Source organism: Choloepus didactylus, chromosome 4 (assembly GCF_015220235.1).
Source record: "Choloepus didactylus isolate mChoDid1 chromosome 4, mChoDid1.pri, whole genome shotgun sequence".
NCBI lineage: Eukaryota > Metazoa > Chordata > Mammalia > Pilosa > Megalonychidae > Choloepus > Choloepus didactylus.
This window is the reverse complement of record NC_051310.1, coordinates 60,283,418-60,300,139: the sequence shown is the minus strand read 5'-3', so window position 1 is coordinate 60,300,139 and position 16,722 is coordinate 60,283,418. Positions and strand designations below refer to the sequence as shown.

Here is a 16,722-nt window from a genome sequence, read left to right as displayed (position 1 = left end):
TTGCCTTGTAATGTCTTTGTCTGCTTTTGGTATCAGATTAATTCTGGCCTCATGAGTTGGAAAATGTTTTCTCCCCTTCTATTTTTAGGAAGAGCATGCGTCCTGTGGAGTTGGCATTGTTTGTTATTTAAATAAATGTTTAGTGAGATTTGCTAGTGAAACCATCTAGGCTTGGAGTTTTCTTTGTGGAGAGATTTTAAACTACAAATTCCATTTCTTCTAAAGATATAGAGCCATTCGGTTATCTATTTCTTCTTGAGTGAGATTTGGTATTTGTCTCTTTAAAGAAATTTGTCCAATTTATCTAAGTTAAGGGTTGGCAAACTTTTTCTTAAAGGGCCAGATAGTAAATACGTTAGGTTTGGTGGCTATACAGTTTCTTGGACAATATGTAACAAATGGGTGCAGCTGTGTTCCACTAAAAACATTTTTTATGAAATAGACAATGCCTGTCTCTAATTTATCAGATCTGTTGCATTAAGTTGTTCATAATATACCCTTATTATTATTTAATGTCTATAGGATCTATAGTGCTGTGACCTCTCTTGTTCCTAATATTGGTAATTTGTGTCTTCTCACATTTTTCTTGATCAGTCTGGCTAGAAGTTTAACATTTTTATTGATTACCTCACAAAAATCAGCTTTCAGTATCATTAATTTTTCTCTATTATTTCTATTTTTGTTGATATGTGCTTTTATCTTTATTTCCTTCTTATTTTTAAAGATTTTTTTTTAAAAAAAAACTCTGTTTTGAAATAATTTCAAACCTACAGGATAGTTGCAAAAATAATACAAAAACCTATATGGAGAACTTTAACATACCTCCCTCCCAAATCCAGATCAATCTATCTATCTGTCTGTCTGTATCTATTTATCTACCAATTTTCAAAACATTTGAGAGTAGGTTGTATACAACATGCATCTTAAACACATAATACTTCCATGTACATTTCTAAGAAGGATATTCACTTACGTAGCCACTTTAAGTACAATTATCAAGTTCAAGAACTTTAATATTGATACAAAGCTTTCAGTCTATATTCCAGTCCTTTTCATATATCTCAATAATGTCCTTTTGGGCCTTTCTCCTCCATTTTTAGTTCCAGTCTGGGATCATGTATTGCATTTAATTTTCTTCTCTTTAGTTTCTCTTTTGTGTGTGTAATTGTGAAAGCATGTATAAGATAAACTTTTCCCTTCTCAACGACTGCCAAACATGCCATCCAGGAGGATTAATCATTTACAATGTTGGGCTACCATCACTACATCAATTACTAGAACTTTCCCATCAACCAAAACAGAAACCTACACCCATTATGTATAAATTCCCCATACCCACTTCCCTCCTGCCCTGGTAACCTGTATTCTACTTTCTGTCTCTATGTATTTGCATATTCTAGTTACTTCATAAAAGTGGAGTCATGCAATATCTCTCCCTTTGACTTACTTCATTTCAACATGATGTCTTCAAGTGTCATCCATGTTGTTGCATGTATCAGAACTTCATTACATTTTACGTTTGAGTAATATTCTGTTGTATGGATATACCACATTTTGTGTATCCATTCATCTGCTCATGGACATATGGTTTGCTTCCACCTTTGGCTATCATGAATAGCACTGCTATGAACATTGTTGTACAATGTCTGAATCTTTGCTTTCAATTCTTTGGGGTATATACCCAGAAGTGGGATTGTCAGGTCATATGGTAGTCCTATGTTTAACTTTTTGAGGAACGATCAAACTGTTCCACAGTGGCTGCACCATTTTACATTCCTACCAACAAGATTTGAAAAGTTCCTGTTTCTCCCACATGTTCACCAGCACTTATTATTTTCCATTTTTTAATAGTAACCATTCTGGTGGGTTGTGAGATGATATCTTATTGTGGTTTTGATTTGCATTTTCCTAATGGCTAATGATGTTGAGCATTTTTCATGTGTTTATTGACTATTTGCATGTCTTCTTTGGAGAAATGTCTATTCAAGTGCTTTGCCCATTTTTTAATTAGGTTATTTGTCTTTTATTGTCAAGTTGTAGCAGTTATTTATATATTCTGGGTATTAACCCCTTGCCAGACATATGGTTGCCAAATATATTCACCCATTCTGTGGTTGTTTTTTTCACTTTCTTGATAATGTCCTTAGATGCACAAAAGTTTTAAATTTTCATGAAGTCCATTTGATCTATGTTTTTTTTTTTATTGCTTATGCTTTCAGTATAAAGTCTAAGAATCCTTTGCCTAATACAAGGTTCTGAAGATATTCCCCTATTTTTCTCCTAAGAATTTTGTAGTTTTAGTTCTTACATGTAGGTCCTCAATCCATTCTGAGTTAATTTTTGTATATGGTGTGAGGTAGCGGTCCTCCTTAATTTTTTTTTTTTGTTTGTTTTTATTATTCAAAAAAACTTCGTGTATTTTTATTTGGCTTTCTGACTCTGTGCTTCTGCCCTCAACACTGTCATGATTTTCTGCTCTTCAATCAGGAAAGCATGCTTGATTCCGTCATGGACACATTTAACACACATGGAACCACCATATGCTCTGCTGACATGTTTTTTTTTGTTTGTTTTAAACAACCTCATAAAAACTTTAGGCCTCACAGCACGAACACCCCAAAGTCAGCCTGGGCACACACCACATGCAGATTTGGTGTCTTCTCATTCTCCTTGGTATAAAGGTAAACAATTCTATTACCAGGGGTCTGGGACAGCCTAGTCTTGTTGGAAGCAGTATTGTAGGATAGCCTACAACAGTACGTCAAGCACTGGACCATTTTGAATATCTCTAGGTACCATCTCCAGAAGAGGAAAAGGGTCTCCTTAATTCTTTTGTATGTGGATATCCAGTTTTCCCAGGACCGTTTGTTGAAAATACTGTTCTTTCCCCATAGAGTAGACTTGGAACCCTTGTCAAAAATCAGCTGGCCATCAATGTGTGGGTTTATTTCTAAACTCGCAATTGTATTCCACTGTTCTATTTGTCTGTCCTTGTTCCAGCACCACACTGTTTTGATTACTGTAGCTTTGTAATAAGTTTTGAAATCAGGAAGTATGAGTCTAACTTTGTTCTTCTTTTTTAAGAAGATTTAGATTATTGATTTGAGACTTTTGTCTTCTGATGTATTCAGTGCTATACATTTTCCTCTAAACCCTGTATATCCATGTCACACAAATTTTTTTATGTTGGGTTTTCATTTTCATTCAGTTCTAAATTTTTCTACTTTCCCTTGTGATTTCTTCTTTGATCTGTGGATTATTTAAAAGTACATTGATTAATTTACAATTTTCCAGGTATTTTTCTGTTATCAACTTCTATCTTAATTCTACTGTGGTCAGAAAGAACAAACTTCATGTGATTTCAATTCTCTTCAACTTGTTTAGATTTTCTGTATGCAGAATATGGTCTATCTTGATGAATATTTCATGTGCACTTGGAAAGGATGTGGATTCTCTTGTTCTTAAGTGGAGTGTCCTATATCAGGTGAAATTAACTGTTGTTCAGGTCTTTTATATACTTATAAATTTGTTTACCTGTTTTATTACTGAGAGGAGTATTAAAATCTCCAACTATTATGGATTTCTATTTCTCTTTGCAGTTCTATCAGCTTTTAAAGATCTGTTTTTGGATGCATGCACACTTAGGGCTGTTAAATCCTCTTGATAAACTGATCTCGTCATCATTATTTAATGTCCCTCTTTATCCCTGCTGTTCTTGTTTGCTAAAGCTGCTGTTCCAGTTTGCTAATGCTGCCGTTTTGCAAAATACCAGAAATGGATTGGCTTTTATAAAGTTGGTTACAAAGTTGGTTACAAAGTTACAGTCTTAAGGCCACAAAGTGTCCAAGGTAAGGCATCAACAAAGGGTACCTTTACTGGAGAAAGGCCATTGACATCCAGAAAACCTCTGTTAGCTGGGAAGGCAGGTGGTTGGCGTCTGCTTGCTCCCAGGTTGCATTTCAAAATGGCATTCTCCAAAGTGTTGTTCTTGGGGCATTTTGTTCTCTCTTAGCTGCAGCTGCTCTTCAAAATGTCACTCTCAGTTGCTCTTGGGGCATTTGTCCTCTCTTAGCTTCTCCAGAGCAAAAGTCTGCTTTCAATGACCATCTTCAAACTGTCTCTTACCTACAGCTCCTCTCAGCTCCTGTGCATTCTACAGTGTCCCTCTTGGCTGTAGCAAGCTCACTCCTTCTGTCTGAGCTTATATAGTGCTCTAGTAAACTAATCAAGGTCCATGCTGAATGGGCAGGGCCCCACCTCCATGGAAATTATCTAATCAGAGTTATCACCTACAGTTGGGTGAATCGCATCTCCACGGAAACACTCAAAGAATTACAGTCTAATCAACACTAATATGTCTGCCCATACAAGACTGCATCAAAGATAATGTGATTTTGGGAGCCATAATACATTCAAACTGGCACAGCTGCTATTATGCAAAGTACCAGAAATGGATTGGTTTTTAAAAAGGGAATTTATTAGGTTACAAATTTACAGTTCTAAGGCCATAAAAGTGTCCAAACTAAGGCATCAACAAGCGGAATCCTTCACTGAAGAAAGGCCAGTGGTGTCTGGAACACTTTTGTCAGCTGGGAAGGCATGTGGCTGGTGTCTGTTTGTCCTTTGCTCCAGGGTTCTGGTTTCAAAATGGCTTTCTCCCAAAATGTCTCTGGGCTTCTGTCTTTCTTAGATTCTCTCTCTCAGTTCCTGTGCATCCTTGCTTGTTCTCTCAGGGAGTTTCTCTCTAAGCATCTGGGGGTCCTCTCTTAGCTTCTCTGGGGCAAACTTTGGGCTTCATCTCTTAGCTTAACATTTACAAATGTCTTTCTGTCTGCATCTCCAAGAGTCTGGGTCTGTATTGGCTCCTGAGCTCCCTTAAGTACTCCAGTAAACTAATCACATGAGTGGGGTCACACCTCCATGGAAATAATCTAATTAAAAGTTCACACTCACAGTTGGGTGGGTCACATCTCCATAGAAACAACGTAATCAAAAGATCCCACCCATAATAATTCTGTACCCACAAGATTGGGTAAAAACGACATAGTTTTTGTGGGGGGACATAATAGATTCAAACCAGCACATCTGCTAACAGTTCTTATTCAGCTGTATACTTTGTCTGATATTAACAGAGTCACCACTCCAGCATTCTTTTGATTAGTGTTTGTATATTACTATTGCCTTCCATCCTTTTACTTTTAACCTATCCATATCTTCATATTTACTGTTTTTTCTTAGAAAGTATATTATTATCTTACTCTTTAATCCAATATAACAGTCTCTGCCTTTTAATTGGGGTACGTAGACCATTTAAATTATGTATTGCTATAGGGAGATTTAAGTCAATTGTCTTGCTAGGTGTTTCCTATTTGTCCCATTTTGTTATTTTCTTGCCTTCTTTTGGATGGACTATTTTATATGATTCCATTTTATCTCCACTATTGGCTAATAAGTTACATCTTTTTATTTTTTAGTGTTTACTCAAGGGCTTACATACATCTTTAACTTACCACAATTTACCTTCAAATTGTATTATACCACTTCCCACATAAAGTGAACCTTACAACAGTATATGCCCATTTTCTTCTCCCATTTTTGTACTATTGTCATAGACATTACTTTTACATATGGTAGGAATCCCATAATACAATTTTGCTGTTTTTGCTTTAGACCAGGGATCAGCAAATTATGGCTAAATTGGAACCACATTCTGCTTTTATGTAACGGCTAAGAATGGTCTTTACATTTTAAAGAGTGATGGGGAATGGGAGGCCAGGATGGTAACTAGGTGAGACAGGGCTAGGGAACACCTCTGTGGAAAACACTAGATGGGGACCAGAGAGTGACCCAGAGTACCGGTTGCAGCGATGTGCCAGCTGGACGAGATCTGCTAGTTCCCAGGGGCTGTATACTTGGTGAGGCTGAGAGTCTGCATTCTGAAACGAGTGAGTGGGCTGGCTGGGGGGTCCCGCAGCCGTGCAGTGATCCAGGGAAGCCAGGGTTTGGCGTCTGGAGACCAACGGGCTCTTTTAATAAAAAAAAAAAGAAAGGAAAAGGGGGGAAGACCCAGGATCGGCTGCAGGGGCTATCGGCTGCAGGGGCGATCGGCTGCCGGGGAGATCGTGGGAAACACGCAGTGGAGCACGATGGGAGGGGGCTGGGCCAGCCTCTCGATGTCTGGCCTGGAGGATGACCCGCTGCGGATATCCCTGGGGCTGGGGGAATGGAGCGGAGAGCCAGAGGCCGAAAGAATCCCCGCGGCAAGCAGCTTGCTCCCGGGAGGGCTGGATAAACTCCTGCCTGGGGCCGTGCCCACAGCCCAGAGCCCCGCCAGTTGTCCTGGAGCTGGGAAGGAGGAACTGTGTGAGGAGGGGGGTGTGGAGACACCCCGTTCAGCCATTTTTGCATAAGGCTGAAAGTGAGCTGGCTCGGCCCGGAGGCCCAGGGCTTCCCTTGAGGGACGGCATGCACTGATGACGTAGCACAGCATTACCTCAGCAGAGGTCCTGGAAGATCGTGGCTGGGCGGAGGGACCTGTTCGGAGATCCCAGAGATGCTACGCCAAGTCCGGTGGTTTGTGGGACATCAAGAGAGAGGGGCTGGGGCTGAAATGAAATGAAGGCTTGGACTCTTGTGGCGGCCTTGAATCTCCAGGAACTGGGGGGATTTGAATATTGAGGCTGTCCTTCCTCCCTGACCACCCGTACGAGCACCCCGCATTCAGGGCGGATAGCTCCAGCAACACACCCAGGCTGAGTTCTCCAGCTGGATCCCACAAGAATCGTTTCCCCACATAACGCGGGGACAAGGTGGAGAACTGATGTGAGAGGTATAGGCGACTCACAGACGCCATCTGCTGGTTAGTTAGAGAAAGTTTATGTCACCAAACAGTGTTTCTGAAAAATTAGATAGGTTTTTTTTACAAATTAAAAGAACCCCGTCGAGCAGAGCAAATGCCAAGAGGCCAAAAACAACAGAAAATCTCAATGCATATGATAAAACCAGACAATATGGAGAATCCAACTCCAAACACACAAATCAAGTTATCAGAAGAAACAAAGTTCCTCACAGAATTAATCAAAGAAATACAATCGAGGAACGAAAGCATGGCAGAGGATTTGGGAGATATCTAGAAGACCATGGCCCAGGATATAAGCTACATAAAGAAGACCCTAGAAGAGCATAAAGAAGACATTGTAAGGCTAAATAAAAAAAATAGAAGATCTTATGGAAATGGAAGAAATTGTTGGCCAAATTGAAGAGACTCTGGATATTCATAATACAAGACTAGAGGAAGCTGAACAACATCTCAGTGTCCTAGAAGTCCACAGAACAGAAAATGAAAGAACAAAAGAAAGAATGGAGAAAAAAATTTAAAAAAAATTGAAATGGATCTCAGGGATACGATAAATAAAATAAAACGTCCAAACTTAAGACTCATTGGTGTCCCAGAAGGGGAAGAGAAGGGTTAAGGTCTAGAAAGAGTATTCAAAGAAATTGTTGGGGAAAACTTCCCCAACCTTCTGCACGATGTGGATACACAAAGCATGAATGCCCAGAGAACTCCAAATAGAATAAATCCAAATAAACCCACTCTGACACATTCTGATCAGACTCTCGGATGCTGAAGAGAAGGAGCAAGTTCTGAAAGCAGCAAGAGAAAAGCAATTCACCACATACAAAGGAAACAACATAAGACTAAGTTGTGACTACTCAGCGGCCACCATGGAGGCGAGAAGGCAGTGGCATGACATATTTAAAATACTGAAAGAGAAAAATTTCCAACCAAGAATACTTTATCCAGCAAAACTCTCCTTCAAATTCAAGGGAGAGCTTAAATTTTTCACAGACAAACAAATCCTGAGAGACTTTGCCAATAAAAGACCTGCCTCACTTCAGATTCTGGGGGAAATGCTACCAACAGAGAAACAACAGAAAGAAGAAAGAGCTAAAGAGAATTTTAACAGAAATATATAGTACCTTACATCTCAAAGCACCAGGACACTTATTTTTCTCTAGTGATCATGGATCTTTCTCCAAAAGGGACCATAAGCTGGGACATAAAACAAGCCTCAAGAAATTAAAAAAAAAAAAAATTGAATATACTCAAAGCACATTCTCCAACCACAATGGAATACAAATAGAAGTCCATAATTTTTGAACTGTAACTCCACTATTTACTTCCTACATGATATAAATTACACAAACCCTAATGACAAATCAGTGGTTTTAAACTCAATGTAAAATATGTAATTTTAGACAACTGTATAAAGGTAGGGGAATGGAGGAGTATAGGAACATAGTTTATGTGTCCTATTGAAGTGGGAGTGGTATCAAAGAAAAACAAGATTGTTATGGATATAAGAGGTTAATTTTAACCCCCACAGCAAACACAAAGAAACTATCAGAGAATGTAACCATAGAGATGAATTGTAGAGTTCAGGTTAAGAGAAATGGGGGAAGGTGCAACGGGGAGTTAAGAAATGAGGGTGGAGTTGCTGTTTGAGGTGAAGGGAAATTTCTAGTAATGGATGGTGGGAAAGAGCATTACAACATTCTAAAGGTGATTAATCCCACTAATGGAAGGCTAGGGAGGGGGTGGAATGGGAAGATTTAGGCTGTATATATGTTCCCACAACTAAAAAAAAAAGACAGGCTCAATAGATTGAATGCCAAGGATGAACTTGGATGGAATTAGAGGATAGAGGACAGGTGGCTTAAAGGGACACAGTTGAGACATAAGGTAAAGGAATATAGAATGTAAGCTTTGTATCATTGTTGAACCTGTTGTACTTCTTAGCTGAGCTTAATGGGATTGCATAAAAGAATGTTCTTGTTCATGGGAAGTGTATACGTGAATTATAGTGTATGTTCAAGAATGTGTGCAGCTAGCTCTCATGTTCAGAAGACAGAGCAATAGACGATGGATGATAGGGAGGGAGGGAAAGAAATAGCGATGTGACAGCATGTTAAGGTTGGTGGATTGAGCTATCGGGGGAGGGGAGTCGGTATGATGGAATTCTTTGTATGGGGTTAAGTACTGTTTTTGCAACTGTTCCTATAACTTTGAATTTATTTCAAAAAAAAAAAAAAAAAGAGTGATGGGGGTTGTGGAGGAGGGACTGTTTCTTTTCTCTATCTCCAAGATTTTTTTCTTTGTTTGGTTTGCACCAGTTTGACTAAGATGTGTCTAGATGCTTTTGCTTTTTTCTTTGTATTTATCCTGGTTGGGGTTCTCTGAGATACTCAGATCTGTGAATTTTTTGCCTTTCATTAATCTTGGAAATTTCTTTCGTTATCTCTTCAAATATCTATTCTGCTCTGTTTTCTGTCCCTTATCCTTCTGGGATTCCAATTACATATATGTTAAACTGTTTATGTCGTCTCATAGCTTTTGGGTTCTCTGTCCTATTTTATTCAGTGTTCCTCTTGGCATTTCAGTTTGGATAGCTTCCATTCACCTATCTTCAGGTTAACTGATTCTTTTCTAAGCTCTGTTGAGTCTACAAATGGGTCCATCAAAAGCATTCTTCATTGCTGCTGCCATTTTTTTTTTTTATTTCTAGCATTTCCATCACTGCTGAAATTCCACAATCATGCATGCAGATTCCCAACCTTTTCCACTAGATCTTTTTAACATATTAACCATAAAGACTCTGACAATTCCAACATCTGGGTCATTCTATCATGTCTTTTATCTCAACAATTTATTGTTCCCTCTTACTTACATAGGTCTTGTAACTTTTTATTCAGTGCCAGGCATCTTGTGTAAAAGAGCATCAGTAACTGAGGTAAATAGTATTTATACTTGGCCATTAGTTTGGGATTGAGTCAATCAAGTCAGTCAAATGGGTTTGGATTTTATTGTTGCTGTTTTTACCTTTGGTACATTATAGTCTGCATGTCCCTCCAGTGATGGGCTGCTGTTACCTTGTACTTAGAATGGTATCTGTGACAGAGGGTTTTTCTCAGTATTCCTCAGCTACACCCTCAGCTCTCAGCAGCCCCTGCTTAGTTATGCCACTGAAGCATGTCATTCCACAATCTTGCTCCTCCCAAAGTGGTAAATACTGTTGTCTTTTATTCAATACTAACTCATGGTGTGTGGGGTGGGGGGTGGGGGTCTTGGTGCTTCTGTTCCAATCTCAGACTTAGGTAGGACCCATGCATCTAAGTCTTGAGGTGAGGTCTTCTCGGAATCTCTTTCCCCCTTCCCTCCATGACAGTCAAGCATTGAACAGGAGAGATTTTCCTGTGCTTTTTCAGTTATAGCAGTTCTCTGCTTGGTATTAGAGCAAGATCCTGGATCTTACCTATCGTTAGGAGCAAAGGGTTTTTGCTTTTATTGTCCCCCAGAAGTAGTCACTTTGCTCATGCCCTGGGGCAGGAAGGCTAGCACTATTCCTCTTCCACTAGCTAATGACTTTTGCTTCATATGAGAAAAAAAGGTCAGAATAAGTGGGCTTTGTTTCATACCTGTCTCCCAAAATCATTTTATCACTACCTACAATGCCTATGTCACTGAGGATTCTCTTTCCTTCCAGGCTCCTATCCCAATTTTCCTCATGAGCACCCAACGAAGGCTTATGAGTTTCCAAGTGAATATAAACTGCTATCATATCAGGGGCTCCCACATATTCTGAACTAATTTTCTAGCCCACACTTGGCCTTTGAAAATTCTTTAAAATGTTAGCTGATTTCTGTTGGGATACAGTTCTCTCACTTTTCTGCATGATTTTTCAGTACAGCCACTGACTTGCCTTTGTTCTGAACTACCTTCTCAAGGATGTTATATAAAAGCTTGGGAAGATAGAGATAGCATGTGCCTGTAGAGGAAACAGCAGGCTTGCTTATGTCCATTAAAATAAAGGTGTCCTACCCCCAGATCAAATTAAAGGCATAATTAATACACATAAAATATTTGGGTTCCCTGAGCTTTGGGTTCCTCCTCTGAAATACAACCCACTTCATGTGCAGGTATCCCCTCTTTTCACACTGTAGGATTGGGGCTCAGGGAACCAGCACAAATGCTGACATTCTGGTTAATGCTATTTTGTGCACAATGAAGTCTTTTGTCTCTGATTTAAAAAACTGTGGAAAGCTAACTTTTTAACTTCCAAGAAATGTAAAATCTCAGACTCTTCCCTGTTCTTTATAATTTCTCCTTTCTTGATTTAATAGCAGTTTTCCAAGTCTGGCAAAGTTCGTGTGTCCTGTCTCTCCTTGAAGGGACTTGTCACTTCTTTGGAATTCAGTTTCCTTTGTTGCCTTTCCTGATGGGTTTAAGAAAAGTGATAATTTTTTTTCTTGTTAAGATGACAGCAGCATTCTCTTGCAGTTTTCCACATCTTGAACAAAAGCACAAGTCTCTTGGTATACCTATTTTATTATTTTTATTACCAAAGACAAACACATACTGATCTACAACTCTTACCATTCATCTTATACACATTTAGTTTTAAAAGAAGTATAAGCTTAAGTGATGAACTCTAGGAATTTTGACTATGGAGTATTTCATCACAAGGGCCAGAAGCAATGGACCAAGGATGTTTACTTTATAGATAAGTGAAGGAGAGGGGAAGAGTCTGATTAAAGAGGGATATTATATAGACTGTAAATGTGCACTGGCCACCAACTTTTGTAAAGGATCAGGGGAACAAACAGAAAAACTACAACCATTTGGAATAGAAAGAGGACATTTGAAAACTCTCAAAAATGCATGAGAGGATATGGCACAAAGACCTGAAGAGGACACAAAGACAGAAGAGCAAGAGCTGTGTGCCAGTTTGGATGTACTAGGTCCCCCAAAATGCCATGTTCTTTGATGCAGTCTTCTGGGGGCAGAAGTATTAAGTGTTGATTAGGTTGGAACCTATTGATTGTTTCTATGGAGATGTGACTCAATCAACTGTGGGCAAGACCTTTAATTGGTCTGAATTAAATCACTGGAGCCATATAAAAAGCTGACCAATAGAAGGAGCAGAGAGCAACTGAGTGTATCATTTTGAAGAGCAGCTACAGTTAAGAGAGGACAAAATGCTCCAAGAGCAACACTTTGGAGAATGCCATTTTGAAATGCAACCTGGAAGCAAGCAGATGCCAGCCACATACCTTCCCAGCAACAGAGGTTTTCCGGATGCCAATGGCCTTTGTCCAGTGAAGGTACCCTTTGTTGATGCCTAACCTTGGAAACTTTATGGCCTTAAGACTGTAACTTTGTAACCAAATAAACTCCCTTTATAAAAGCCAGTCCATTTCTGGTGTTTTGCAAAAGGGCAGCATTAGCAAACCAGAACAATCTGTCTTAAGAACTCATGATTTTCTATTTCTATTTGTGTGTATGTGTGTGTGTGTGTTTTAATCTCTCTACACTTATTATCCCTTTTTCTGGTAAACAGGATATATACACACACACACACACATAAAACTTTTATGAGATTTATTTCTGCATTGTGGAAGTCTTGTTACAGATGCCAATTAAGGTACCTCATCTTTCATTAACTTTTTCCATGTTGAGACACAAGACATAAAAACAGTTGGAACTGATTCACCACTGAGTTATTAGTTCTTGCTAGATAGCTCCCCAAACAGCCAAGGTCCTTAACATTTCAAAGCCTGGTTTAAATTTTCCTCTCTGAATTACCTAATACAGCCATTTTGCTTAATTCAACCAAAGTTGAATTTTTGTTGCTTGCAACCAAAGAACTCACTGCTACAGGTAAGTGGTCCAATTGCACAAGAGAGATCAAAGGAAGCTTTTGGAGATGGCCTGAAATCAAGACACTTTATTTTTAATTATTAAAAGAACATGTATGATGACTATAAAAGGCTGGTCAATGTACATGACTAATAAATTTCACAACTATGTGTTGGTAATTAACTAGTATTTTCTAATGGTTAGGCTGATGATGTTTTATAATTACAAACTATATTTACAATTCACTTTCATAATTTCCATTTGTTAGAAGTAAAAAACAAATGAGAGTGAACTGAAATAGGCAATATATGCTATAGAAAAAAATGGAGCAGGGGTACTGAGAGTAGCAAATGGTCTTTGTTACAATGAAATTATTGATTATATGCATTTATTGAAATTTGGTTCTTTACATATTTTAAATTCAATTTTATTGAGATATATTCACAAACCATACAGTCATCCACAGTGTGTAATCAACTGTTCACAGTACCATTATATAGTTCTGTATTCAGCACCACAATCAATTTTTGAACATTTTCACTACCACAAAAAAAGATTAAGAATAAAAATTAAAGTAAAAAAGAACACCCAAAACATTCCACCCCTCCATCCCTCCCTATTATTCATTTACTTTTTGTCCTCAGTTTTCTACTTAGCTGCCCATACACTGGATAAAGGGAGTGGAAGCCACAAGGTTTTCATAATCATATAGTCACACAGTATACACTACATAGTTATACAATCATTTTCAAGAATCAATGCTACTGGGTTACAGTTCAGTAGTTTCTGGTTTTCCTTCTAGTTATGCTATAACACTAAAAACTAAAAAGGGATATCTATATAATGCATAAGAATAACCTCCAGAATAACCTCTTGACTATTTAAAATCTCTCAGCCTCTGAAACCTTCTTTTATTTCACTTCCCTGTTTTGGTCCAAGAAGGCATTCTCAATCCCTCAATTCCAGGGCCAAGCTCATCTGTACAAGTCATGTCCAATGTTGTCAGGGAGATTCACACCCCTGGGAGTCATGCCCCACATAGCAGGGAGGGCAGTGAGTTTACCTGCAGAGTTGCCTTAGAGAGAGAGGCCATATCTGAGCAACAAGAGAGATTCTCTGGGGGTGAGCCTTAGGCACAACTGTAAGTAGGCTTAGCCTCTCCTTTGCAGTAACAAGCTTTATAAGGGCAAGCCCCAAGATTGAGGGCTCGGCCTTCTAAATTGGTAGTCCGCAGTGCTTGCGAGAATATCAGTAATTCCCCACGTGGGGAAGCTTAATATTTCCACATTTCCCCCCAGTCCCCTCAAGAGGGCTTTGCATATACATTTTTATTCTCTGCCCAAATTACTCTGGGATGTATCAGGGCTTCACACTAACCTGTACCAACCAATCAGATTTCATTCCCTATTCAAAGTTCCATGTAACTGTGGTGTTTGAATAAACTGACCATACAAGTTAAATTATATAGTGTGCCATAAAAAATACAGATTTTGCATCTAATAAACAGTTCCTTCTTTGGTCTCACAGAGAAGTTGAAGTTTTAAAACACCATCAATATCATCCTTTACCCTTTAGTCTGTTTTACCTTAGTCCTAACCAAGTACATTTTGTTCATATCTCTAATTTAAGTTTGATCTCTTTTTCAGACTCTTTAACATTTGCTGTATGGGGTAATGTTGACATGCATAGCTGCCAGACTCCGTCTCAGTTTCAGGTGTCACACAGATACCTAAAGTTCCAGGGACCAACCAGGTTATACACAAAGAGCTCAGCATCTCAGAATTTAGAAACAGCCATTACAATTCAGGAATAGATGTAACTGCTGTAAGAGCTTACAATCTAGAACTTTTACAATAAGCCTTCCCCTGATAACCTATGCTCTCAGATTCAATTTTCAGAGTTTGCACATTATAGTTAGTTCATATTAATTAGACATTGTAATGTTTGACTTTTCATTTCTGGTTTCTATCACTCAATATACTGTCCTCAATGTCCATTCACCTAGTTGCATACCCCACAACTTCATTCCTTCTTGTAGCAGCTCAATTATTCCATTGTATGTATATATCACACTTCACCATTCCATTCATCAGCCAATGTACCCTGAGGCCAACTCCATCCACTGCAAATTGTGAATACTGCCACCATAAGCCCCACTGGGCAAATGTCCATTCATGTCCCTCTCTTCAGTTCTTCCAAGTATATACCCAATAGCAGAGTTGCAGGACCATATGGCAAACTCATGCTTAGTTTCCTGTGGAACCACCACACTGCTCTCCAGATGGACTGCACCATTCTACTTTCCCACCAACAGTGATTAGTAGATCCCTCTCTCCACATTTTCTCCAGCTTATTTTTTAGACAGTTTTATTCACACACCATACATTCCCCCTAAGTAAACAATCAGTGGCTCCCTGTATAATCACATAGTTATGCATTCACCACCACTATTTATATGAGGACATTTCCATTTCTTCCACAAAGAAAGAGGAAGAGGTTAAAAAAAAAAAAAGAAAGAAAAAATCATGACTAAAAAAAGACAAAAGAAAAAATACAATAAAAAGGTCAGACAACACCAACACCACCAAGAATCCCATACCCCTCCCTTATATCCCCCCCTTATAGATTCCAGCTTTGGTATATTCCTTAATGGAAACATATTACAATGTTACTGTTCACTATAGACAGTAACATTGATTGTATTTTTCCCCAATACCACCCCATTTTCAACACCTTGCAAAGCTGACATTTGTTCTCCCTCATGTAAAAACATTTTTATATTTGTACATGTAATCACAATCACTGACCACTCTAGGTTTCACTAAGTTATACTGTCCCAGTCTTTATTCCTTCTGGTGTCCTACATGCCCCTAACCTTCCTCTTTCAACTGTACTCACAGTCATCTTTGTTCAGTGTACTTACCATATTGTGCCACCATCACCCAGTGTTGTGCTATACATTTCTGGATCTATACAATCAATCCTGATGAACATTCTGTACTCCTTCAGCATCAAATGTCTGATCTTTACCCTCTTTCCATCCTGTATCTTCATTTCTACACTCTTCTCCAAACTTCTCTCTCCTATCTTTTCCTAGCTGTAGCACTCCCTTTAGTATGTCTTGTAGAGGAGGTTTCCTGTTCACAAACTTGCTCATTGTCTATCTGTAATATAAACTCTCCCTCTTTTTTTTGAAGGAACTTTTTGCCGGATATAGGATTACTGGTTGGCAGTATCTCTCTTTCAGTATATTATACCACTACCATCTCACCTCCATGGTTTCTGCTGAAAGATCTGCACTTTGTCTTATCAAGCTTCCCTTGTTTTTGTTTTGTTTTGATGGATTGCTTTTCTCTTGCTACTTTCAGAATTCTTTGTCTTTGACATTTGATAATCTGATTAGTAAGTGTCTTGGAGTAGGTCTATTTGGATCAATTCTGTTTGGGGTACACTGTGCTTCTTGGACCTGTGATTTTATGTCTTTCATAAGAGTTGGGAAATTTTCATTGATTATTTCCTCTATTATTCTTCCTGCCCCTTTTCCCTTCTCTTCTCCTTCTGGGACACCGATAACACATATATTCATGTGCTTCATGTTGTCATTCAGTTCCCTGAGCTCCTGCTCATGTTTCCATTCATTTCCCTATCTGTTCTCTTGTGGGTAAGATTTCAGATGTCTTGTCCTCTAGTTCAGTAAACCTTTCTTCTGCCTCTCCAAGTCTGCTGTTGCATGTCTCCATTGTTTTTCATCTCTTCTATTGTGCCTTTCATTCCCATAAGTTCTGCCATTTGTTTTTTTAAGCTTACAAATACTTCCTCATGTTCACACAGTGTCTTCTTTATATCCTTCATCTCTTTTGTCAAATTTTCTTTCAACTCATTGATTTGATTTAGAAGATTTGTTTGAACATCTTTAATTAATTGTTTCAACTCTTGAATCGCAGTTGAGGTGTTAATTTGTTCCTTTGACTGGGTCATATCTTCATGTATTCTGGTGTGGCTCATGATTTTTTGCTGTCTAGGCA

The 16,722-nt window shown here is 38.7% G+C and overlaps 1 protein-coding gene across 1 annotated transcript; it reads right to left on the bottom strand.

Annotated features, from left to right (window-relative positions):
- Positions 1–2,421: 2,421 nt before the first annotated feature.
- On the bottom strand, positions 2,422–2,777 carry LOC119533219 (60S ribosomal protein L34-like). The gene is given in 2 exon segments (XM_037835315.1): positions 2,422–2,651; positions 2,654–2,777. Coding segments are annotated over 2 exon segments (354 nt in total).
- Between the last annotated feature and the right edge of the window lie 13,945 nt (positions 2,778–16,722).